Genomic DNA, 27,941 nt, shown 5'->3' with positions numbered 1-27,941 from the left:
TATTTCGATAATAAACAAATAATCAATAATGCCCTCTGACACAGGTTGCATTTGCAACTAGTAGCTGAAAGTCTGTGCTGTCACAAATATAATTCATGAAATCATGTGTGTAAAAAGCCAAAAATGGCTGAGAACTTTAAAAACTGGACAGCAACACACCATGAATCCCAGTGATATTCTAAGCAAAAAGAACTCTCAACTTTGCTTATAGCTCTTTTCATCACTTCACACTGACTCATCATGCATTCTAGGATTCAGAGTGATATTTGGGGTTACTATTTGTGCTGGTTGTGCTGTTGTGTGGGTGGTTATGTTGATTTGTGTGGGGGTTGTGAAGTGCTGGGAGAGTTGTGCGTATTTGTGCAGCTGGTGAATCAGGGGTGTGTGCTGTAGTGAGGTGCGCTTCGGATTATTGTGTGTGCTATTGTAAAGGTAGTTCTGAAGAACTGAGGCAGTTGGGCCAAATAAACCACCGTCTGTGCAGTCTCCCTAACAGAACCAATAAAATAGTAGTATGAAAATTAGCTGTAAAGTAAGGGTGGCGATTGGTTGAGTTACTTGTGATATATACCTCAGTGGTCTAGGATTTATGGCATGGTATAGAAACATGCCTTGCTGTTGCACGGGAGAACCACAAATCCCAGGGATAACAGAACCTGGTAATATTCTGAACAAAAAGACCTCCCAACTATGCTTGTAGCAATTTCTATCGCTTCACACTGACACAACAGACTTTCTAGGCTACACAGTGACACACTCTGGAATCTTATTAAATTAAGAGTGCCATCCTCCTGATAAATTATCAAAAGCCAGGAGGAGAAGGTTTGCTCCTGTTCTCATTGTAGGCAATGAGAGTTCTACTAGGATCATCATCAGGAGCAGTTCTAAGGTGACTTTAAAAACTCTGCCAGCCATTGATAAAGTGAATTATGTATATTCTCTCTGCTGTAAACACATAACTGTCTTTAGTAATAGTGGGCGTTACACATGTGCACCAAAAGAAAAATATGTTTATATATTTCAAAAAATAATTTTGCAACTGGCTAAAATAATTTGTATGTATTTATTTAACTTTAGATGTTATTTAGTGCACCTTGATATGTTTAAAATATGGTATTACTATATTCTTAAATTATCTTTAACAGATCAAGTTGCATTACTATAGTAATAATGCATATATTATGCAACACTTCAAAAAATAAACCAACATGTCCACATGCAGAAATAAAATATTTATATTCTGAACATTTCTTTAAGAAGCACATTTTATAAACCTTGTTCTTTTGAAGGGAGCTTACTATAGAATACAATTGCACAACTTTTCAACTTGCTTACAAGACAAAATATTATAAAGTCAGGTCCAAATCCTGAGGCATACTGAGCACCTGCAACTCCCAGTGAAGTCAAATAATATGAATCTACTTTTTACAGAAAATATATTAAACCTATTTGCATTAATCAAAAATGATGGGCCAGAGGCTGATGGTGAAAAGGGGCCATAAAGCTGCATAAGCTGGGCAGCTGAGGATGTCTTCAGTGTGAGGAATCCCTGGCTGACATACAAACATCTGGGACAGTGATGAAGATGAAGATGAAGCATGTGAGAGCTGGGGGACAAAACATTCTAAGTCAAGAGGCTATGCAATAAACTCTGAGGGGAAAGCAGGCAAATTCATAGTCTATGTTTGGAAAATGCTATGAAACCTTCCTCTTAGAAAAAGCCTTTCCAACATAACAAGAATGACATTCACAGGATTAACACCACTATATATTCCCCCCCAAAAATAGTACCACTCGGTGTTTTTTTACCCCTAAAAGGGAAGAGAGCAAGAGACATGTAGCCCACTACAGATTCCATTACTGCTATTGATTTTTGTGGAAGATGCTTGGATACTATAGTGGCAAGCATTAGTATAAAACTCTAGACAGACTGAGTGAGTGTAGCCAGCTCCATGCTATTTCCCAGTCTCCCCCAGCAATCCCCAGCTGCAACAGCCATCTGCAGAGCATAAATAAGCAGAAAAAAGTTAGGGAACCCAGATAAATTATACCAGTGGCAGAACCAAAATGAATTGAAACACTAGCATTACTACTTAGGCTTCAGAACTGAAAGTGGAATGAAAGCTGCTTCATGTAATTAAGGAAATCATCTGCAAACACTTGGAAGGTGGTAAGGTGATAGGGAACAGCCAGCATGGATTTGTGAAGAACAAATCATGTCAAACCAATCTGATAGCTTTCTTTGATAAGATAACGAGCCTTGTGGATAAGGGTGAAGCTGTAGATGTGGTATACCTAGACTTTAGTAAGGCATTTGATACAGTCTCGCATGATATTCTTATCAATAAACTAGGCAAATACAATTTAGATGGGGCTACTATAAGGTGGGTGCGTAACTGGCTGGATAACCGTACTCAGAGAGTTGTTATTAATGGTTCCCAATCCTGCTGGAAAGGCGTAACGAGTGGGGTACCGCAGGGGTCTGTTTTGGGACCGTCTCTGTTCAATATCTTCATCAACGACTTAGATATTGGCATAGAAAGTACGCTTATTAAGTTTGCGGATGATACCAAACTGGGAGGGATTGCAACTGCTTTGGAGGACAGGGTCATAATTCAAAATGATCTGGACAAATTGGAGAAATGGTCTGAGGTAAACAGGATGAAGTTTAATAAAGACAAATGCAAAGTGCTCCACTTAGGAAGGAACAATCAGTTTCACACATACAGAATGGGAAGAGACTGTCTAGAAAGGAGTACGGCAGAAAGGGATCTAGGGGTTATAGTGGACCACAAGCTAAATATGAGTCAACAGTGTGATGCTGTTGCAAAAAAAGCAAACATGATCCTGGGATGTATTAACAGGTGTGTTGTGAGCAAGACACGAGAAGTCATTCTTCCGCTCTACTCTGCTCTGGTTAGGCCTCAGCTGGAGTATTGTGTCCAGTTCTGGGCGCCACATTTTAAAAAAGATGTGGAGAAATTGGAAAGGGTCCAGAGAAGAGCAACAAGAATGATTAAAGGTCTTGAGAACATGACCTATGAAGGAAGGCTGAAAGAATTGGGTTTGTTTAGTTTGGAAAAGAGAAGACTGAGAGGGGACATGATAGCAGTTTTCAGGTATCTAAAAGGGTGTCATAAGGAGGAGGGAGAAAACTTGTTCACCTTAGCCTCTAAGGATAGAACCAGAAGCAATGGGTTTAAACTGCAGCAAGGGAGGTCTAGGTTGGACATTAGGAAAAAGTTCCTAACTGTCAGGGTGGTTAAACACTGGAATAAATTGCCTAGGGAGGTTGTGGAATCTCCATCTCTGGAGATATTTAAGAGTAGGTTAGATAAATGTCTATCAGGGATGGTCTAGACAGTATTTGGTCCTGCCATGTGGGCAGGGGACTGGACTCGATGACCTCTCGAGGTCCCTTCCAGTCCTAGAATCTATGAATCTATGATGAGAATTCTGTAGTGTTAATAATTAGAGTCCCCTCAGGAATCAGGATGTCTTTCCTTTTATCAAAGTCCTAACTGCAGGTTTCTGTCTCCTCCTGTTTAACAAGACATTTCTATACAGGATTACATTAACTTCTTCACAAATGTACCAATTCTGAACACATCACCTATTTCTCCTCCTCCACCTCTTCCTTCTGGCATGACAGTGCAGTTTCAGACAAGTCTTAGGGAGAAAATAGCATTCTGGATGGCCCAAGTCAATTGTTTTGAAGGGGGGGGGTCTGAGTATTTTCTTGAGCCAGCCCTCACAGAGAAGACATATTGCCCCAAGAACCTCTGTCAACTCAAAAATCAGTTTAAAAACAAAAAACAAACACTTTAACTTACTTATGTTACCAATAATGAATGAGAAAAGTAAAATTTCAACTGGATTGTCCTTCTCCAAGTTTATCCGCTAATTCTTATTCAAATTAGAAAGTTTGTTTGTAGGCCATGGTACTTCTAGTTCATATACAGCAGCATAACAAAATATCATGTTCATGTACTGGTCTATCTAGAAGTTCTTGTATGTTATTTCCCATATGCTCTAGAAGAACAGTATACAGCAGCTCTTCAAATCTGTATACTAGAGATGTGAATGTATAGCACTGCTAAATTAATGGTCAGTTAAAGAGTATTTTACAAGTGTGTAGATTTCTTGTTTTTATTGTTGCTTGTAATAGACACCTAACATTATGGTTATGGACCAACAGGGAATGCCTTACTGCCTTCTTCACCTAGTGTGCATTTCTCCAACACACAGAGTCCCCTCTGTATGTTTACAGTAGACATGCAGGTGGAATTCTGACCCTACTGAAATCAATAACAAAATTCCCATCCTCAATTCCTTCAGCACCCCGCCACACCTTCCTCCCTTCCCCCACTGATTTCATCTTGGGAACTTTAGAAACAAATCTAACCACCTTACTCTCTCTCTTCTCATCTGCACATACCCTTATTTGCCAAAGACAACAGATCAATTGTAGTATCTTTATATACAGGTTTTAGACATTATAGGTACTGAGGTGATGTATCTGAAATAATACAGTACACAGTATTTTATGTCTTGAAAAATATCACACTAGACTTTTTGTGTGAAGTTTTTTTCATATTGCCTGTTAATAGTGAAAAAGCATTACAATCGAACTGGTAACCCTAATTCATCCAGGTAGTCCCATTAACCTCAGATGAATAAAGGTTGAAGGATCAGACCCCTCAATGACTTCTAAATACTTGTAACTGAATGTCTGAAGAAACTACATAAATTAGTTTTCTTCCAGTAACTGAATTTTATAGAAGTTTATTCTCTATTAGATTTTGTAAGCTTATTTTTGTCTGAAGATACTTGTCAATATCAAAAGAACATTTTTTAAATAATGAAAAAAATTAATATTAAATATTTTACCACTTTGTTCACAGATTGTCACCAAATTTTACTCTCAATTAAAGGTGGTTAAAGTTTTTCACTAAACTTTTTTTGCTGAAAAATGGCCTTTTTTCCAAAACATAAAACTTTCATGAAAAGTTATGCATGTTTGTTTTTAAAAGTTTGTACTTTTTCATTGAAATTGAAAATTGCAAAATTTTGCATTTGTTTTTCACACATTTATCCTCCTTCCTTTTCATTACTGAATACAACAGAATGAATGATGTTTTGTTTTCACACACACTTTTTCATTCTTCTTCTCCTCCGTTAGCCATTTTGTAACTTTTCAGAATTTCCTTATCTTTGAAAAGTTGCAGAGTGGAGAAAACACACACACAACCTGGACATCATTTTATTGTACTCATTGACAAAAAAAGAAAAATAGAGGAGAAAGGAGAAAAAAATAAAAATTTTGAAATTTTTCAAAATATATTTTGGCCAAAAAGCAATTTTAAAAGGAAAAAATTTTGAACCCTGCAAGAAACAACTTGGAAATTTCAAAATTTTTGCAGAAATTGTTTTCCCACCTTTTGACCAGCTCTATCCCCAGTTCTAGGAGCCCTGCTGTCATGACTTCAGTGGGAATTGCACATACACCAGAGCAGAATTTGGCTCAATGTTCACTATGACAAATATCTTGGTGTTTTAAGTAATCTCATAGCATAGTGAGCTGAATGTAAGCAGTAACTAACACAGTTATATTCCATGAAGAAAAGAAAATGCATCTTCTATAATTTTACCAGAAATCTATGATTTTCGGATTACAAATTATACACTATCCTGTAGAAATTTTTTAAAGGATGAAATCATAGTTGGATGATGATGACTACTCTTCTATTTTTCCCCTTCCTTTTCTGATTCTAATTGCCACATAATAAATCATGCTAATTATTAGACAGCTATTATAATGTTAAAAGTGAATATTCCTCATAGTAGATCACTGGAAAGTAATACAGCCTACAGTATAATTGAGTGAAATTAGATACTTCAGGTATCATAAGAAAGTATGAATAAAACTGAAATAATGTGTGTGTGTGGAAAAATATAAAACAAATATATAACTTTATAGTTAAACATTTCTGCTGCTGTAGGTTAGGTTGTCAACATTTCCATTATTAACTCTTTTCAGGAGGTTATTGCTTTCCTTTAAAAAAAATTCTAGCTGAAAGGTTTAAAAGTTTCACATGAAATTTTGCATTCAAGTAGGTTTTTTATACACTTACAGGCTAAAAGATAAATTTGATAAAATCTATACTGTAATTTTTTGTGTGTGTCTCTCTCTCTCTGTGTGTGTGTGTGTGTGTATGTATATATATATATATATATATATATATATGTATGAGCCAAATCATACAGCCCTTTCTAAAGAATGTTTGCAAGGATTGCAAAATTCAGGGCTAAGTATACCCAATCCCACAAATTGTTCTCCTGTGCAATTTTTTGAAGATTCTTATGTTTCTCAATACACCTCTACCCCGATATAACGCTGTCCTCGGGAGCCAAAAAATCTTACAGCGTTATAGGTGAAACTGCGTTATATCGAATTTGCTTTGCTCCGCCGGAGCGCGCAGCCCTGTCCCCCTGGAGCGCTGCTTTATATCCAAATTCTTGTTATATCGGGTCGCGTTATATCGGGGTAGAGGTGTATATATTTTCACAATAAACTAAAACTGCCATTGCCTATAATAACTAAAAGAAACTCAGTTACATATATATTTAACAAAGCGACCGGACATGTCTTTGAAAAATATATAAAAAGAAATAATAAAAATGCATATTTTAAAACCACCTAAGCATGTGCCCAAAAAGATTTTAAAAATTCATTATATAAACCAACAAGACTTTTTCCCATAAAATAAGTAAATAAAATAAAACTTCATAAATTAAAAAGCGATACTTGGTTAACTTTAAAGCTGTAACACTTATCTAGGAAATTTGAAATTAAAGTTATTCTTAACTTTCTTCTCTTTTTATTTTCAGCTGCATGATTTAAGTTCAACCGTAAGTCTGAATCTCCTAGCTTTGCCAGGTTCTGTTCAACCTTAACATTTTCAAATGGCAAGAACTGTTAATTTCTCATATGGTTCTCCTTAAAGGAAATCCATCGTGGCATGGTACTGTAAAAAGACCATCAGTGAAATCCTGGCCGCAGTGATGTCAACGGCAATTGACTACAATAGGACCAGGATTTCACCTCATATCTGTCAAAGCTCAGAAACTTTACAGATATTTCAACATCATGAAAAAAATGAAATGGAAAATTCCCAGCTCTTCAAATGTATTATGTATCTTTTATAGCATTCTATGTATGACCCATATCATAAATACTGTGTATCTACATAGACATGCTACATATTATACTACATGTCTGATAATTCAAGCTTCCCATGCATAGAACTCATGTTAACTTCACTGAAAGTTTTTCAAAAAGAGTACTTGCAGGGAAAGGCATTAAATGGAGTAGTGAGAGTTCCTAAGATTTTTTTTTTCTGATCTAATCAACTCAACTGTCTGGTAAAAGTGGGCCCTCACTTCATTTGCATATTTCTCTTTGCCAATCAAAACTCTGAAAGCAAAGGCAGTGTCAGCTTGTAAAATGCTCTTTTAAGGATGTTATGAATGGGAAAGTATTTTACACATACTCTCCACTATGTTTTAATGCTATAGAGACATTAATCAGTCTACAGAGAGCAGCTTACTTACGTCTGGGGCTCCTTTTCATTTTGTTGTTTTTGCTGTGGCTGAAGAACGTTATTTACCAGCTCAGTGATCCCACTAAAGGGAAACCACCTGTTTAAATAAGCAAATAATGTGACTGAATAACCAAATAAATCATACTAGTTTAAATGTTTTCTTAACCAATAATAATAGAAATATACAGGTGGAAAAGCTACAGCCAATGGGAATGTTAGCTGCAATAATAAGTCAGCCACTAAGGATGTAAGGGAAATAAAGTTTTACACTTAACCAGGCCACAAGCAGTCAGCAAGAAACTACATCCAGCTAACATGTGGATGAAGTAAGAAGCTGCAGGCAGCTCTCTTACAAGCCAATCAGGAAGCAGATGACAAACTAGCTGCAGCCTATCAGGTATTAGTGAAAGCTAATACCATCAAAGGTGCAGAAAGCAGAACATGGCAAAGGTAGAAAAGTCAAGCCTACTGCACTTTTAAGATATTTTACTTACTGTGTCGGTTGTGGTTTTTGTTCTTCTTTGACCCTAAAAAAATAAGTTTGCACAACTGAGTGCAATGTACTGGAAAACAGTTTCTATCTGCAGTTCTATAATCTACATCCAATGGGCAAAAATAGTTTAATTTTGTATTAAACTAGATTTACTTGTCCATATATTTGTAGTGAACTGTATTCTTTAACTTCCACTAAGACTAAAAAATGAGGTAATGTAACATTAATATCTAAAATTCTGTTGAAATGAGTAGAGTGATGTACTATGATTGATTCCTAATCTTTAGACAGAATAGTTTAGCATATTAGAATATTTTTAGAAATATATTAACCTACAAAATGGAAAAAGGTGGTCTCTTAATCATAAGTTAATATATTAATATTTTATGCTTTTATATTTCTGATGGAGAAAAATGTTCAGGGTCTACATGTACAGTTAAATTCTCACCGATTGTAATTCAAAGTGAATTTAAACTCTTAACCAATTATTTAAAATCTAGTTTCCTGAACCAGTAGATTAACTTAGAAGATAAACCTTGATTTCACTTGCTAAATTACATTTCTATTTCATGAGCATCGGTGTACAGTACAGCTATGAAAATTAAACAAGTCCGTTTTATTTGAATAAACCTTACTAAGACTTGAAAAAGGCTGACAGCTATTTATTGCCCACAATAGCTATTGAACAATTCTAGTAAGGTCAAATGTCTTTAAGAAAACATTTCAGCTGAAGTACATGCTTAGCTTTGAGCATGCTATCCAGTGCTCTATCAACACCTAATTACGTTCCTTTCTCAAACAGCAAGGGCCACATATACACATAGGGTCCCATGCTGTGAAGTACAGAAAGTCATAGAAGTTTACTATAATCTGTGCCAAAAATTCAAGCAGTAGCCAACAGTTTCCTGCTTTCTATGATGCCATAGTGAATTACTACTGTGAAAAGGTTCAATGAACATCCACACAAAGGAAACTAGGAGAGTGGTCTGTGAAAAGAGTCAGTGACACATAAGAGTAGAGCATATCCTGAAAATATTTCATAATTTACTACATCAGAGACAAAACATACAGCACAGACTCAATAACTTCCTATCACTGCTTTGCCTCTTTAGTATATTACAATATCTCACACACACACACACACACACACACACACACTACTATGTTAAAAGAATGTTACAATTGAAAAATCAAGCACACAGAAGTTAGGAAATGTCTGAATTAAGTTTCCCTGTGCAACCTTAATTCAGCTCATATATTTGTAGTGAATTGTACCTATGCATTATAATTAAGTCTTTAATCACATCATCAAATACTATTTTTTCCATAGGACCTCTGCCTCATTCAGTGCCCATAATGGACAGTGCCCACTGAATGGGTAGCTATTCAATACAGTAATTCCTCACTTAACGTTGTAGTTATGTTCCTGAAAAATGCAACTTTAAGTGAAACAATGTTAAGCGAATCCAATTTCCCCATAAGAATGAATGTAAATGGGGGGGTTAGGTTCCAGGGAATTTTTTTTTTGCCATACACTACAGTACTATAGTTGGGAGGTGCCCCTACCTTACCCCACACAGGCACAGCCCACTGGCACTGGAGACAATGAGGCAGGCAAGGAGGCTGAAGGTGCTATAGGCTAGGAGAAGCATGTTGCTCAGCAGCAGCGGCAGCTTCCCCTACTCTGCAAACACCAGGGGCAGGGGGCTCAAGCCTCAGCCCACCCACTCCACCCCTTCCCCCGAGCCCCCACCCTTAACCTGCCTCTTCTTCCCCCCTCCCCCTTTACTCCACATGCCGCGTCCTCGCTCCTCCCCCTCCCTCCCCTGCTTCTTGCGTAGGGCAATCAGCTGGCTTGCGGCATTCGGGAGGCAGGAAGGAGGGGGCAGGAGCGAAGACATGGCGTGCAGGATCTCCCTCCCTCTCCTGCCTCCTGAACACCGCAAGCCAGCTGATTGCCACAGGCAGGAGGCAGGGGAGGGAGGGGGGAGGCGCGCCGCATCCTCCCTCCTCCCCCCTCCCTCCTGCCCATGGCAATCAGCTGGCTTGTGACATTCAGGGGGTAGGAGGGAGGGGGGAGAAGTAAGGACTTGGCGCGCAGCCTCCCCCCTCCCTCCCCTTGCCTCCTGTCCACAGCAATCAGCTGGTTTGTGGTGTTTGAGAGACAGGGGAGGGAGGGGGAGTCTGCACGCCGAATCCTCGCTCCTCCCCACTCCCTCCTGAACGCCGCAAGCCAGCTGATTGCCGCAGGCAGGAGGCAGGGGGAGGAGGGGAAGGCGCTGATCCGCGGGGTCTGCCGGCGGGCGGGAGTAGCTGTGGGGAGGGCATAGGGGAGCTGATAGGGGGGCTGCCAGCTGTGGATAAAGCAGGCAGCCAAACAACGTTATAGTGAAGCATTGCACACCTTTAAATGGAGCATGTTCTGTAATTGAGCAGGGATGTAAAATCGAAACAATGTTAAGCGAGAGGACGTTAAGTGGGGAGTTACTGTAGTTCTTTGTATCCTTCTCATTCAATGTAAGGTCCAAGCCTTATTTACCACATGCCATCTCTGCACTGAATAAGAACGGCTATATTGGGTCAGACCAAAGGTCCATCCAGCCCAGTATCCTGTCTACTGACAGTGACCAACACCAGGTGTCCCGGGGGGGGTGAACCTAACAGGTAATGATCAAGTGATCTCTCTCCTGCCATCCATCTCCACCCTCTGACAAACAGAGGCTAGGGACACCATTCCCTTACCCATCCTGGCTAATAGCCATTAATGGACTTAACCGCCATGAATTTATCTAGTTCTCTTTTAAACCCTGTTATAGTCCTAGCCTTCACAACCTCCTCAGGCAAGGAGTTCCACAGGTTAGAATAATGGAATATTAGGGTTGGAAGGGACCTCAGGAGGTCATCTAGTCCAACCCCTGCTCAAAGCAGGACCAATCCCTAGACAGATTTTTGCCCCAAATGGCTCCCTCAAGGATTGAACTCACTACCCTGGGTTTAGCAGGCCAATGCTCAAACCACTGAGCTATCCCTCCCCCCAAATTGTATGAAGAAGAACTTCCTTTTATTGGTTTTAAACCTGCTGCCCATTAATTTCATTTGGTGGCCCCTAGTTCTTATATTATGGGAACAAGTAAATAACTTTTCCTTATTCACTGTCTCCACACCATTCATGATTTTATATACCTCTATCATATCCCCCCTTAGTTTCCTCTTTTCCAAGCTGAAAAATCCTACCCTCTTTAATCTCTCCTCATATGGGACCCGTTCCAAACCCCTAATCATTTTAGTTTTCCTTCTCTGAACCTTTTCTAATGCCAGTATATCTTTTTTGAGATGAGGAGACCACATCTGTACGCAGTATTCAAGATGTGGGCATATCATGGATTTATATAAGGACAATAAGATATTCTCCGTCTTATTCTCTATCCCTGTTTTAATGATTCCTAATATCCTGTTTGCTTTTTTGACTGCCACTGCACACTGCGTGGACATCTTCAGAGAACTATCCACGGTGACACCAAGATCTCTTTCCTGATTTGTTGTATCTAAATTAGCCCCCATCATATTGTATGTATAGTTGGGGTTATTTTTTCCAATGTGCTTTACTTTACATTTATCCACATTAAATTTCATTTGCCATTTTGTTGCCCAATCACTTAGTTTTGTGATTTCTTTTTGAAGTTCTTCACAGTCTGCTTTGGTCTTAACTATCTTGAGCAGTTTAGTACCATCTGCAAACTTTGCCACCTCACTGTTTACCCCTTTCTCCAGATCATTTATGAATATGATTAATAGGACTGGTCCCAGAAGAGACCCTTGGGGGACACCACTATTTACCTCTCTCCATTCTGAGAATTGACCGTTTATTCCTACCCTTTGTTCTCTGTCTTTTAACCAGTTCTCAATCCATGAAAGGATCTACCCTCTTATCCCATGACAACTTAATTTACGTAAGAGCCTTCGGTGAGGCACCTTGTCAAAGGCTTTCTGGAAATCTAAGTACTTTATGTCCCCTGGATCCCCCTTGTTCACATGTTTGTTGACCCCTTCAAAGAACTCTACTAGATTAGTAAGACATGAATTCCCTTTATAGAAACCATGTTGACTTTTGCCCAACAATTTATGGTCTTCTATGTGTCTGACAATTTTATTCTTTACTATTGTTTCAACTAATTTGCCCGGTACTGATGTTAGACTTACCAGTCTGTAATTGCAGGGCTCACCTCTACAGCCCTTTTTAAATATTGGCGTTACATTAGCTATCTTCCAGTCATTGGGTACAGAAGCTGATTTAAAGGACAGGTTACAAACCATAGTTAATAGTTTCGCAATTTCACATTTGAGTTCTTTCAGAACTCTTGGGTAAATGCCATCTGGTCCCAGTGACTTGTTACTGTTAAGTTTATCAATTAATTCCAAAACCTCCTCTAGTGACACTTCACTCTGTGACAATTCCTCAGGTTTGTCACCTACAAAGGACAGCTCAGGTTTGGGAATCTCCCTAAGATCCTCATCTGTGAAGACTGAAGCAAAGAATTAATTTAGTTTCTACGCAATGACTTTATCATCTTTAAGTGCTCCTTTTGTATCTCGATCGTCCAGAGGCCCCACTGGTTGTTTAGCCAAAGATATGTCCTGACCAGACTGGGCCAGAGAGAGAGGGACCTATATGATATCGCCCTCTTCACTTGCTCCAGCAAAATCCCAAAGACCACCTAGAATGTGAGATTTTGTCACACTCCTCTCCCACCTGTGTTTTCCTGTCCCACCATACTTCTTCTCTTTACTATCCCTCTCTTTTGACTTCTGTTCAATAAAAGTCTGACTTAGCCAGGCAACACTGCATATTTTGCAACACTGCTGTAAGAGAGACAACTAAAAGTAATGCCCTAGAACAGCCCAATGTTGGTACAAATTTGCCAGGTCTCTGAGTGGCTGATAAGACCATTTGCTGTGCCTATGTTTTTCCAGCAGTAAAAATGTAGTAAAAGTCGACATCAGAGACAGAAGCAATATTTTCCATTTTTACTATCTTTTCTTTACCTTTCTATGTATTTTTGTTTTATTTTGTCTTCTAGGAAATAGGACAGGACTTTAACAATAACAGCAACAATGATAGCTCCAGCCCATCTCCGCTAACTTATCTTTTCCCCCAAAAAGACACTTATTACCATCTAAGAGACTGTCCAACAGCGGTGCGGGTGAATTCCTTCTGAAGACTCTTGACGGGGAAAAGGACAGGGAACAACGAATGTCGTTAAAATGAAAGCCTTTCTTAAAATTTTACATTTGAAATGCCTTAACTGTTTTTCCTGCTTTTCTGTATCTTAAATAGAAGAAACATGTTAATGGTGTGTTTTCCATGGTACTAAGCAGGCTGTGGTCTCTATATCAAACTCTCTAAAGCTTGTTTAACACTGTTCAATGCTGAACAGTGACAGGGTCATGTTAATACTTAACTCTTTGGACCCATGTATTCCATCTAAATTAAGACAAGAGATTCAAGGTTCCTAGGTTCAATTCATATTCTTGAAGAGAACGTGCTTTTGTGATTACAAATCAATATTCACACATTGCCTCTGTTCCCCCTTCTCTTTCCTCACCTTGCAGCCTGTTTCTGCCCCCCAACCAAGAGACATTCTCAGTGCAGCTGTAATCTGAGAATTTAGCTGCCAAATTCCATCAAGGCTCAGTTGAGTATGTGTGAATTGTGATTTTTCAGATGCCAAGTACTTGTTGAAATTTGGGCAGATTTTCATGGTCCACCTGCCAAATTTGAAGCCCATATTCCATATTTTATTTAATTATTGTAAAAATTTAACATAGGCAAAACAAAGTATTTTTCCCTAACCCCATTCTGAGAAATGGCAAAATTATAATCAGTTGAAAACAGGTTTTTATAATGGAAAGTATTAGGCAGCCTTAAGAATAGTGATCCTGCCTACAACCTACAGTAACAATGATTACCCACTACTGAGAGATTATTTACAAATGGAGGGGGCTCAGACAGCAGAGATAAAAAATAGCTAGTGCTACTCCACTTGCAGGAACATGTAAAGGAATACAATACTCTATTATCCTCAACACAGGGTCTGTTGTTTTTAGCTTTCTAAAATAGATTTTCTAGGCCACCAATTTTGTCCACTGTCTTTTGGGGTTCCTTCTCCTTTAATCTTCAGCATGTGCTGACTAACCAGATCCATTAGCAATTTCTTCAAGGGGAGTAGATCTTGGACAATCCAGGAGAAGGAGGCTCTGGGCTGGCAAACAGTTGCAGGACACCAATTCCTCCCCCTACTCCATGAAAACACCTGAGGTAAAGTGGGTAGGGATTTGTCTTTGAGAAAAGTATGTGTGAAGGAAAGAAGAGAGAAAACAATGTAACAGTCAGATTAGGAAATCTGAATATCTCTGTATTTAGAAATCATAGTATCCTTATGAAATCTAAATGTTACACTATTCTTCTATTCATATAAAACTGTACATTAAGATTATTGATTACATCGATGATTCTCCCAAGGCTGGAACTTGCACCACAGTTTTGTTTCTGGCATTTGGCATGGGCATTAATAACACAGAAAATACTACTACTTAGCACTTCTAAAGACTTAACTTTTCCAAGCATTGGACAAACATAAACTATTAATCTTCATTGCACCCTTTGAGATACTGTAGTGAAGTAAGATACACTTGATATCTGATACACAAAGATTAGGTGACCTGACAAAGGCCAGAATCAAGTCAGTGGAATAATCAACACAGTAACTGATAGATTCCAAAGTGTCACAAGGCACCTCCGTCACTACCCAGTGAACCTCACTGCCTGATTAGTTCAGGTGATTCCACAGTCATAAACACATGCCAGGCTGTTTATCCTTCACAAAGGTGTGCATTTATTTCCCTCTTATCTCCCCATAACACGAAACACAAGCTTATAGCAAGGACAAACTTCCCTGCAGCCCTCACTCCCCAGCCCAAGCTCACTCTCAGAGTTACCTCCCAAGAGCTCCTCCTACGCTCCTGTTTGACTGCCTCTGTTTCCTGTTCTTATATTCTCCCCAATTATCTTGTTAACCCAGTCATTATCACCCAGGTGCTCACAATCCCCCACCAGAAGGTGTGTCATTGCCTTCAGTTGGGCCTGCAGCCTCCTCCAGGCTGCAGCAATGTCAGTGACCAAGGTGCTGCTGATAGCATCCTGTCACACAAGGCCAGAAGGGACCATTGTGATCATCTAATCTGACCTCCTGTATAACACAGGACATAGAACTTCCCAAAATAATCCCTCTTTGAACTAGAGCATAGAGTTAAAAATTGCCAATGATGAAGAATCCACCACAACCCTGGGTAAATTGTTCCAATGGTTAATTGCTCTCACTGTTCAAAATTTACAGTTTATTTTCCATCTCAATTTGTCTAGCTTCAACTTCCAGACATTGGATCATGTATACCTTTCTCTGCGAGGCTGAAGAGCCCATTATTAAATATTTGTTTCCCATGTAGGTATTTACAGACTGTCATCAAGTCGCCCCTTAATTTTCTCTTTGTTAACCGACTAGATTGAACTCCTTATATCTATCATTATAAAGCATGTTATCTAATCTTTTAATCATTCTCATGCTTCTTCTCTGAACCCTCTCTAATTTATCAACATCCTTCTTGAATTGTGGACACCAGAACTGGATACAATATTCCAGCAGTGGTAACACCAGTGCCAAATACAGAGGTAAAATAACCTCATTACTCCTAGTTGAGATTCCTCAGTTTATGCATCCAAGGATTCCATTGTCCCTTTTGGCCACAGCATCACACTGAGAACTCATCTTCAGTTGATTTATCCACCACAATCCCCCAGTGTCACTGCTTCCCAGGATAGAGTCCCCTCCCCCATCCTGTAAGTCTGACCTGCATTCTTTGTTCCTAGATTAATACATTTACATTTAGCCGTATTAAAACGCATATTGTTTGCTTGCACTCACCTATGAATCAATCCAAATGCTTTGTATAAGTGACCTATTCTCTTCATTATTTGCTACTCCCCCAATTTTTGTGTCAACCGTAAATTTTATCAGTATTGATTTTATGTTTTCTTCCAGGTAATTGATAAAATGGTTAAATAGTGTAGGGGCAAGAACCAATCCCTGTGGGACCCCAGTAGAAACACACCCACTTGATAATGATTTCTCAATTACAATTACATTTTGTGAGACATATCAGTTGGCCAGTTTTTAATGTGTGCCATGTTAATTTTGTATCAGTCTAGTTTTTTAGTCCAATTGTTGGGCAGTACCAAGTCAAATGCTTTACAGAAGCCCTAGTATATTATATCAAATGCTACTACTTTATCAACCAAACTTGTAATCTCATAAAAAATCAAGTTACTTTGACGGGATCTATTTTTTATAAACCCAAGTTGATTGGCATAAATTATACTAACCTCCTTTAATTCTTAATAAAGTCCCATTTCTACACATTTCTACCCATTTCTCCTTTATCTTGCCTGGTACTGATGTCAGGCTGACAGGCCTATCATTAGCCGGGTCATCCCATTTATCCATTTAAATATTGGCACAACATTTGCTTTATTGCAGTCTTCTAGAACTTCCCCAGTGTTCCAAGAGTTATTCAAAATCAACAGTACCAAAATAGTGAGCTCCTCAGTCAGCTCTTTTAAACTTCTTGCATGCAAGTTATCTGGACCTGCTCTTTTAAAAATTATTTTAAAAGTTTTTAAAATGTTTTAGAAAGTCAGTGGTTCCTGACTTACCATCCCATTATTAGTTCATTAAAACTTCCCTTAAACAAGTAAACCATTGTGTCATCGGCATCCACTGCATTTTGCAACTTGCACAGCCTGAAAAAAATCAGCTATATCAAGCACTTACATACAAAATTATATTACAAAAGTTAATAATCTGGGACGATAAATAGATAGGTAAGTAGATGAGCTGCACAGCTTCCTTCAGTCTTAAAATGTTCATAACAATATTTAGCTTTACATAGTTGTAATCTTCAAAGTGATGCACAAATATCAACCAGTTTTCAAAATACCACTAGGACTTATCATTATCCTTATTTTACAGAAGAGAAAAATTGAGACACACGGGAGTCAAGTGATTTGACCAGGGTCACAAAGCAAATCAATAGCATAGCTGGAACTAGCAATCAAGACTGCTACTCCAGTGCTAATTCCTATAGACTGCCCTGATTCTAATGCATTACTTTTATTCAATAGTATTATTATTGTATGTGGGGGTATAGGTATTTTTCCTGTTTAAAAATTAGTTAATTAACTGTTCATTAAAGGGGTTGGATTGACCACTTTGGAAAGAGATATATTCTGTTTACCCAAAGAACAAGTACAGCCTGGGCAGTATGGTAGTGCAATCTCTGCCAACATGACTTTGCTCTGACAGAATAGTTAGTTTCCATGTCTATTCAATCTTATCCTCTCTAGGGACATTGCTAGTTGTAATGAGGAAACTGGTGCACTGAAATTGGGACTGAGATCACCAACTCATTTAACTTAGGCCAGTGAACAGATGGCACATGATAGTAAAAATTTTGATTATCGAAGACTAGGACTCAGTTCATCCCAGCAATCTAAAAGGTGAAAGATTCTGCATCCCATTTCCAGTCTCATGAGCCATCCAGTTCCACTTATGGCAAGTTTTAGATCTCATCCAAAATAACAGCTGGAATATCAGCCTCACATTTCCATTTTCTCAATTGACCCTGATCCTGCAAATGTTTACCCATGTGTTTAAATTTGAATATGTGAGTGATTCCACTGAAAAGGCTCTGGCTACTCATATCAGTGTTTGTAGGATCGGGACCATTTGTCAGAGGATTTCAGTCTCCACAATGTCTACCTAGCTCCTTTCACAAGCCCAAGATTCACTGTAAAATATTAAAAGAAGAAACTGAGGCCTTTAGTACTCCCATGGAATTTTTGCAGGTGTGGTAATACTATTTTGCATGTATTCTGCATCTTTTATTCACGTGTCTCAAATCACTTTACAAACATTAATTAAGCCTCCAAACTCTTTTCTGAGGTACTTTTAGTTATGTATTTTTTACAGCCATTACAGAGAAGTAAGCTGAGGAAAGAAGGCCAGATAGGCCTTATGTAATGTAGCATCGTACTTCATGAAAGGTCCCATTAACTTCAGTAAGACTACTCATGAGCAAGATTACATGACAAGTTACTGAAAGGAAAGAATAGAACCTATTAGTCTCAACTCCCAAGCGTCTGAGATTAATCCCTTGACAATACTGTTCCCTGGTGTACTGAATAAATCTAGCTTGGATTCATTCTGCCTACTTAAATTTTCTCTGTAGTTTTAAATAGATAAGTTGGGATGGCGAAACATTTTCCTCCAGTGATAGAAAGTCAGATTTGCATGCAGTGAGAGACCACATTCCCCCTCCAGAGAATGAAAAGGCAGAGGCAGAAAGAAAAGAAAAAAAAAAGAAGGAAATAAACAAAAACAGAAAGAAAAAAGAACCTAGAAACAAAAAAAGAACGTAGGGAAAACAACCTGTACTGCCCAGAACACCTACCCTGCTGCACAAATATCTGATATAAAAAAACTACAGAAGCTAACATAGAATTATAAGTATTATGAGTCAGTGTTTTTTCTAATAAATATGTTTTTCTTTTCAGTTCCTTACCTCTCTTCTTCAGTTCCTCATGCCTTACTCAAAGTGGTTTTACAGAACATATGTGAAAGGAATATGAACACTGGGAAAGCGGTTCAATTGTTTATTTAGACTTCTAGAAGTGTGCCTAGCCCATGCGCTAGATACACATACAAATATTTTTATACAAGAAGAGACCATTATAATCCTCTAGTCTGACTTCCTGCGTAACACATTTTCACCAAGTGATCCATGCATCAAGCCCATAACTTCTGGTTCAGATGTAGTAATATCTTCTAGAAAGACATCTAATCTTGATTTAAGAACTTCAAATGACAGAGGATCAACCACAACCCTAGGTAGGTTTTTCAGTTTCCAACTATTGGATCTTTTAAAGCTTTTGTCTGCTATATTAAAGAGCACTTGACTACCATAAGAAATCTCCCCAGGCAAGTACTTATCTTGAAGAAACTACATAGGTTGAGCGTCTTTAAGTCACACTTGTAGCTCTTCTGACTCTTTCTGATTTATCAACAGCCGTGTGAAAGTGGGCACAGTACTAGACCCAATATTCCAGTAGTGGTCTCACTAATGCCATATACAGTAATAAAACCACCTCCCTGCTTCCACTGAATATTCTCCTGCTTACACATCCAGGGATTACGTTTGCTCTCTTAGCTACTGCACTGCAAGATCATGTTCAACCAGTTGTCCACCACAATCCTTAAGTTCTTTTTGGAGTCACTGCTTTCCATATACAGGTCCGTCGTACATGTAAGTGTGACCCATGTCCTTGGTTTCTAGATGTGTGATCTTGCATCCAGCTGTCTTACAGTTAGAGTTCACCAGAAAAAAAGTCAATGAAACATATTTTGCCTTTTAGTGGAAACAGAACCATTTCCAAAAAGTTCAGACATACCCTGCCTGGTTTCCTGTCAGCTCACCCTCTTAGCTCTGCAGCAGCCTGCTGGGGAGCCCAAGCTTCCAGGCTTCTAGTTTCTCAGCAGCCACACTCCAAGGGTCCCCTGCACTGGGACAGCCCACCAGGCAGATCAACCTAGAGTGAGGAACCCCAGGGCTTCCAGGCTCTGTGATTCCAAGGCAGTCCACCAAATGGACTGTCTTGGAAGCAGGGACCCCAGGGCTTCCACAGGTCCATGGCAGCCTACCAGATGGATTGCTGCTGAGCTGGGGACCCCAGAGATCCCAGGATCTGAGGCTCGGGGTACACTGGTACACTGCCCCCATTCCCTTTTGTGGAACATTTTGAAATATTTGGGTTTTGTTCCAAATCATAATGAAATCTAATTTCAAAATCCTGCATGAAACAGAATTACTTTTCTCTATCCAACTCTAATAAAGATGCATGTTATTCAAGTGAGCCCAGTTTACCATGCAGTCTAGATCACTCGATGTAACTGACTTGTCCTTATTATTACTTACTATTCTACCACCAATTTTTGTGTCATCTGCAGACATTACCAGCATTGATTTTATATTTTCTTCCAGATCATTAACAAGGATATTGAATAGCACTGGGCCAAGAACATATCCCGATGGGGACCCTATTAGAAATGCCTCTGCTGGTTGATGAACACCCATTTACAGTTACTTATTGAAATCTATAATTTAGTCTGGTTTTAATTCATTTATATATGCTATTTTAATCAAAATATCATGTGGTTCTAAGTTAAATGCCTTACAGAAGTCTCCGAGTATTTTATCAGCAGTTACCTTGATGAACCATACTTGTAATCTGTGACAGTCCAGAGAGGCCCCACACCATGAGAAGGGGTTCAGGCAAGCCTATGGGCCCAGCTAACTTTGCCCCACTATACCTGTAGCCAATACCAAACCTGCAGGGGAAATAAAACAAAAGAGTCTGGCTCCATTCAGGGCTGACTGGCCAGGAAGGAGAATGGAGCTCTGCCTGAAAGGAGCTTTGTCTGCAGAGTTGCAGAGAGATGGGTCTCCTAACCAGTGGGCAGCAGCAGTTAGACTCCAAGCAGCAAGTTGTATGAGTAAGAAACTGTTTGGGAACCAGGCCCAAAGAAATAGGCAGAGACAACACCTGGGAATACTAGTGGGTGGCCCAGTATTGAATTGTGCTTGCTTTTTGTTTAGAACATTTCAGGGGTACGCCTCTCCAACACCCTATCCCCAAAGGGGAGAGGACACAAAGGGACAATTAGCTGGTAGGCCAGAGTCTGCCTTTGTGGACATCCGAGATAGAGACTTCTTCCCCCTGGGGAGATCTCTGGGCAACTTGGAGCACCTGGTAGGTCCACAAGTGGGGCGCTACTCCAGCCATGCCACTACCTAGTCTCATAAAAAATTACAGTGTTTGTTAGAAATTAAATGTTAAGTATTAGTGCAGAAAGGTTATAACGCTTCTCCCAACTATAACTGACATTTTTTCCTTTTTTTGATTGGCTTCACAATCCCAACCTCAACCACACAACAAATCTCTGTGGGGAGAAGTGATTGTTTTTCCTCAATTTGGTGTCAGCATACAAAATTAGACCTTCCCCTTCTCCCTCCCTCCACCTCCCTCCCCCCACCCCTCAAAGTACAGATTCAATTGTATCCCTTTGAAGCACCTGTACTTTGTAGGGGATGAGGATAAAAAGTGAATTAGCCACGTTCACACCAGTCAGTTCAGAAATAGCCTTAGGCAGAGACTAATTGTCAGCTTCCTAGGGCATCCCCTCTAAGGGTCCCTGGAACTGGACTGGAATCACAATCTTAAAGGTCAGGCCTGAATTGTTCTTCTCTTTCTGGAAGGTTCCTGTGTGTCTTGGTCCCTGCCCCTCCCTACATGGAGTCTCTTTTTCTGTTCAACTTTTGTCAGAAAATATCTTTCATTTCCCAAATGCTCCTCAGAATCCTCTATACTGGCTACTACAGCACTTATTTCAAAGATCAATACATATGATTCAGAGACATTTTGAGGAACTTAAACATGTTCACTTCTCATGAAGGAGCAGAAACAGACACATTCTGTAAGAAGGGGTGGGGCACCAGTTAGTTGCCTAACAGGACTAGGGAATACTAAGTCATATTTTTGTTTGGGATACCAATACCTGGAGGATGAAGCTGTAATCACTAGCAGCCAACATGGATTTACTAAGAACAAATCATGCCAAACCAGTTTGATTTCCTTCTTTCATAGGGTAATTGGTTTGGTGGATATGGGGAATGTGATGGATATAATATACCTGGACTTTAGCAAGGCTTTTGACACAGTCCCACATGACATTCTGATAAGTAAGGTGGAGAAATTCAGGCTTGATGAAACTACCATTAAATGGATACATAATTGGTTAAATAACCACAAACAAAAAGTAGCTATTAATGGAATGATGTCAGATTGAAAGGCGGTCTCAAGTCGGGTTCCACAGGGATCCGTTCTGGATCTGGTGTTATTTAACACCTTTATTAATGACCTGGATTTTGGAATAGAGAGCATACTGATCAAATCTGCAGATGACACAATGTGTGGGGGATGAGAGTTGTGAACACTTCGGAGGATAGAGCTAAAATTCAAAGGGATCTTGATAAATTGGAGAACTGGGCTATAGACAACAAAATGAAATTCAACCAAGACAAATGTAAGGTGCTACACTTAGGAAAGAAAACCCAAATGCACAAATATAGAATGGGGGATAACTGGCTTGGCAACAGCTCTGCTGAGAAGGATCTGGGAGTTGTCGGGGATCACAACCTCAACATTGTTGCAAAAAAGGTGAAGGTGTTGCAAAAAAAACAAATGCAATTTTAGGTTGCATTAACTGAGGCATAGCATGCAAGTCACAAGAGGTGATAGTACTACTCTATTCAGCGCTGGTTAGGCCTCCGCTGGAGTACTGTGTCCAATTTTGGTCACCAATGTATAGAAAGAATGTAGAGAAACTGGAAAGGATCCAGAGGCACATGACAAAGATGATCAAAGGGATGGAATGCAAGCCATATAAGCAAAGGCTGAAAGAACTGGGTATGTTTAGTTTGGAAAAGAGGAGATTAAGGGGGGACATGATAGCGGTCTTCAAATAGTTGAAAGGCTGCCATAAAAAAGATGGAGAAAATATGTTCTCTCTTGCCACAGAGAGCAGGACAAAAGGCAGTGGATTCAAACTACGGAATAGCAGATTTAGATTAAATCTCAGGAAAAACTTCCTAACTGTAAGAACTGTAAGACAATGGAGCAGACTGCCTAGGGAGGTTGTAGAAGCTCCTTCACTAGAGATGTTCAAAAGGAGGCTGGATAGCCATCTGTCCTGGATGGTTTAGACACAACAAATCCTACGTCTTGACAGAGGGTTAGACTAGATGACCTCTGCAGTCCCTTGTAACCTTATGGTTCTATGATTTTATGATTCTAGAGTTGTCAATAAATGAAGACACACATTTAATCATTGGTTACAATCAGCCTGCAATGCTGCAAGTATTCCCGAAACAATAAAACTGCCCTTAAGAGCATAATGTAATATGGCCACTGAGGCAAATGAGTTGAAGTTCATAGTGCCAGAAGAACTAGTAATATACTGAAAATAAAAAATTGTACAGTAAGTTTCAGCATGCCACAATGCAAATTTTAAATTATTTGATGAAAATGCAATGTTAGCTTCTTACATCACCACAGTAGCAACACTAGTTTAGGGAGTCATTAATACAACACTCAAAAAATTAACTTTGAGGCTGAAGTTTTTCATGCTTATGCTCTGCCCAAATATCAATGCATCTGAAAACTAAAATTATTTGACAGATTTTCTTGAAAAGTAATTTTATTTTGAAATTTGATAAAATGAAAATGAGTATTTTACAAAGTAGAACTTTTTTCACCTTAAAAAAGTAATTCCCAAATACTTTGGAGGTCCTTCCCCCATGTGATAAAAAGTCCAGACTTGACAGCATGCTCCCTTCAAATCCTGCTGTGTTTCTAATTGAAAAACATCACAAACACAACTACAAACCTTTCACCCATAGTGTAGAGCAGAGGTTGAGTGCCGCTGCTATGGAACAGTGGTGTCAAGATATAAGAAAAGAACCTTGATCTGTATTCAGTTGCTACTGCCCTCAAAAATGTCTCAAGAACCTCTGAACACCCATCTTTCTAAGGGAAAAAAACCCTATGAATTAGAAAAAAGTGGAAAACTCTGCCTCCCCTGCCCTTGTGAAAAAATTTGGATGAAACTGCAAGTTTGGGGAGTTTGTTAGCTTCATGGCCCAAAAACTTTAATGTGGCATTTATATATAGTAGTCCTCAATGAGAAATGCATGTTTTGCTAAAGTTTAAATAATTTGGTTGAGAAATAAAGAGATTACATATTGCATACAGTGCATGAGTAGTACTGTTTATTGCCTCTACAGAAAGAAGCATAGAACAATGAGGGGAAATTCTTAGATCAATATAAGAAGAATCTTGATATTCTGCTTTCTCTACAGGCACAATACCGACTCTGACCACAAACAGTATTCACAAAAAAGGACTGGAGATTTTTTTTGATGAGAGCCAAATAATGCAGATCAGAAAGAAGGATTTTGTCCCAAATGTTGATTTCCATTTAAAAAACTTGTAAAAGTGTGTCTGCAGAAGTGCTTCCCTTGTAATAAACATAACTGCATGTATTCCAATTATTTGACATACATATGCATTACAAAGCTGATTAAACTCAGCACACTCCTCAGGATTTGTAATTTGCACTGCATCGCACTCCAGGTTCCCCAAACCCAGATGTAATGAAGAACCAGCAGGTAGCTGAAGAGGAGGGATGCCAGCATGAAAGCTCTGAGGGAAAATGTCTTTCTGGCTCTCCTAATTAACCAAGTCCATAATTATCAGGCATTTTCAACTATTCCAAGACCTTTTGAAAATCAGGGTTGTAATGTCTATATAAAGATAATGAGAAGCATGGTCTAAGCACAACTCTGGAGTTTTAAACTTGGTGCTGCTATCTCCTAAATAAGCTTGAGTGTCACTTACTCTCTGCCTCTGGTTTCCATCTATAAAATATGGGTAATACTTAACTAATTCACAGGAACACTATCAGGCATTTGTAGGAGACTTTGAAAATAAAGAGCTACACAAGGGCTAAGTATTACTATTTATTTAGATTTATAAACAGTGAAAAAGAGCACATCCCCTTGCTCAATTTTTTTTCTTAAAAAAAAAACATCATAAAATAGATAACTCCTATAGTAGCTCTACACCTAACAAATGTCCTGGCAGTTAGAAATATTTTTAAGACTACCTCTCCTGCCAGATTCTGACATTACCACTCCCTGACCTAACAAGTCTCCCAACTCTCCCAAAGCCAGGAAAGAGAGATGGGCCTCAAGGTAATCAGTTTCAAGCTACTTCAGTGCAGAGAAAACTAAATAAAGTGGAGAGGGCCACACAGAGAATGCCTTGCCAAGAGATTCTTCTTTTATCCAGGGGACTCCAGCTCAAGCACCTTTACTATAACCATATCAACACGGCATGGGGAGAGAGACTGTCTCTCAGATAGTTGGATCCCAGATTATCTTACCCATCTAGGTCAAAACCAATTCTTTAAGATCTACACTGAAACCAAGAGGTAGTCAGTGCAGACTGAAGAATGTATTTGTAAAATGCTCATAGCAAGAGAACTTTGTAAATATTCTTTTATAATACACTACTGTTCAATAAAAGAAGGGTGACACCCAAAAGCAGTCTTGTTAACACATGCTGAGGCTTGCAAGCAAGTCAACATGACCTCAGGACCAGCTGGTAGCTTAACAACAACATGGACAAATAGTCTTTATCACCAACAGGATATCTACTGCCAATGCAACTAGAATAGTCTGTGTAAAAGCAAGATTGACAAGGTTCAAGGAGATCTGTGGCAACAAAACATTCAAGAGTGCTTACACCACAGCCTTTTTAATAAACTTAACCAAATAGGGAAGATTAAATATGGGGTGATAATTAGCCAGAGAGTCAGTATCTGTTGAATTACACAGCCACAGGACACACATCTCAAAGAACTCCAGTTATTGCACAGGGTGAGTAACCTCTCCTCTTCTTCAAGTAGTGCCCCTGTGGGTGCTCCACTTTAGATGACTCCCTAGCAATAAACCTTGAAGGAGGTGGGAGTTTTGGAACAGAATCCATCACTGAAGAAAGAACTGTGTTACCTACTGCTGCATCTGATGTTGCAGCATGAATTGGGGCATAGTGATTGGAAAGCATGTGCACTGGGGACCACGTTGCAGCCCTGAAGATGTTAGCAACTGGAATGTCTTTGAGTTGAACTACAGACATAGACTTGATTTAATAGTCACTCTTAGGGGAGGTGTAACCTCAGCGAAACCATATAGGCAATAATAGATCCAGAGGTCCATTTAGAAAGTCTCTGAGTGGTGATAGATACTCCCTTAGACCTATCTATAAAGGAAACAAAGAGTCTAGGGGTCATTCTTAATGGCCTCGGCCTGTCAAAGTAAAAGACTAACATCCTGTTAAAATCTAGTGTATGAAAAACTAACTCTTGTGTAGACTGATCTGGATTAGGGAAAAAAACAGAAGGTGACTAGTTTGGTTGATAAGAAATTCAGGGGACACTTTAGGTAAGAACTTTGAATTAAGTTGTAAAGATAACTTCTCCTTGGAGATCAAAGTAAAAGGAGGATCTGCTATTAGTAAAAGGAGAGTCCCCCATATCCCCAACCTTTCGAGCAGAAGCGATGGCCACCAAGAAGCCATCTTCATACACAGATGTAGCTGAGAGCACGTAGCTAATGGCTCAAAGGGTTGTTTTATGAGACAGTTAAGAACCAGGCTGAGATCCAAAAGTGGTGTAGCAGCTATAATCTGTGGGAAAAGATTATAGGAATCTCACGGTCATTGGATGAGAGAATACCAAGAAACCTTCTACCAACACATGGAAAGCTGTTATTACCATTAAATGAACATTAATGGAACTAATAAAAAGGCCTAAATTTTTCAATTCCTATAAGTAATCCAAGACTGAGAAAAGAGATGACTGGAGAAGAGAAAGATGGCACCAGTTGTACCAAAGGTTATATCTTCTCTATTTCTGAAGGTAAGTATCTCTAGTAGATTCCTTTCTCCTATTTAACAGTATCTTTTGTACTTCTGATGAACATGTGGTCTCTAATCCGAAGGACCATTGAAGAACCAAGCTTGTAGTTGCAGGACAGTCAGATCAGGGTGAAGAGTCTGACCCATATCATGAGACAACAGTTGAGGTGCAAATCGGGAGCCACTCCGGAGGGTAAGAGGTGAGATTGATGAGGTAAGGAAACCAAACTTGTCTTGGCCAAGTTGGTGCAATGACTATGACTCTGGCTTGGTCCTGTCTGATCTTGATAAAGACCTTTAGGAGCAATGGAGTTAGCGGATATGCATTGAAAAGACCCTTTGTCCATGTAATGAGGAAAGTATCTCCTCGAGATTGTGATCAAGTTCCCCCTCCCCCCTCAAGAGCAGAATTTCCTACACTTTGTGTTGGCTGCCATGGCAAAAAGGTCAACTTCTGGAAATCCCCAACCTAGGAATATTTTGTTGACGATTCAAGAGTCCAACTCCAATTAGTAATTTAGGGAGAAATGTCTGCTCAGGTCATCCACCACAGTGTTTTGTGTATCTGGGAAGTAAGAAGCTGATATGACTATCTGATTGGCTATGCACCAGTTCCAACACTTTATCACTTCCAGGCAGAATGAAGGGGAACATGGTCCACCCTGACAATTGATGTAACACATCCAAACTATGTTATCAGTCATGATCTTGATGGACTTGTTTTTGAATAGGGGAAGAATGTGGAGGCAAGCATTTATGACAACAGACTGATGTGCAAGTGCTGTTCCTGTTGTGACCATTTGCCTCGGACTGTGTGAGCACCCAAATGTGCTCCTCATCCCAAAAGGGAAGCGTCTGATGTTAATATGACTCTAGGGGTATTCTGGTTTAACAGGATTTCTGCACAAACTTTGGATGGATTCATCCACCAGGTGAGTGACTATAGGACCTGACTGGGTTCGTGATAGTCCTAATCTCTATAATACACCAAACCACCATGTAGCAGGGGCGAGCTTTCCATCACTGACTCTTCATTGTTATTATCTACCACCAATCTTCAGACATTGGTGTCTGGACCATCAGACTCATTTGGCAAGCCAGGGACTGGGCTGGTTCTTTGTCTTGTACCATCAGATCC

The 27,941-nt window shown here is 39.4% G+C and overlaps 1 protein-coding gene across 22 annotated transcripts in view; it reads right to left on the bottom strand.

Annotated features, from left to right (window-relative positions):
* The window catches only part of RIMS2 (regulating synaptic membrane exocytosis 2), a 782,248-nt gene that overhangs the window by 636,366 nt on the left and 117,941 nt on the right, over positions 1-27,941 (bottom strand). For 4 of the 22 annotated variants that reach the window (XM_065585991.1, XM_065585992.1, XM_065585995.1 and 1 more), the window contains exons 2-3: positions 8,099-8,131; positions 7,615-7,701 (exon numbers count right to left, since the gene is read on the bottom strand). The exons of the other annotated variants lie outside the window; for them this stretch is intronic. In XM_065585991.1, coding sequence (XP_065442063.1) covers positions 7,615-7,701; positions 8,099-8,131 — 120 coding nt within the window. The remainder of the gene's footprint in view (positions 1-7,614; positions 7,702-8,098; positions 8,132-27,941) is intronic. 22 annotated transcript variants of the gene reach the window in all.

The sequence above is a fragment of the Chrysemys picta genome, chromosome 2 (assembly GCF_011386835.1).
Source record: "Chrysemys picta bellii isolate R12L10 chromosome 2, ASM1138683v2, whole genome shotgun sequence".
Classification (NCBI taxonomy): Eukaryota; Metazoa; Chordata; order Testudines; family Emydidae; genus Chrysemys; species Chrysemys picta.
The sequence above is the reverse complement of the archived record's forward strand: the minus strand, read 5'-3'. Positions and strand labels throughout refer to the sequence as shown.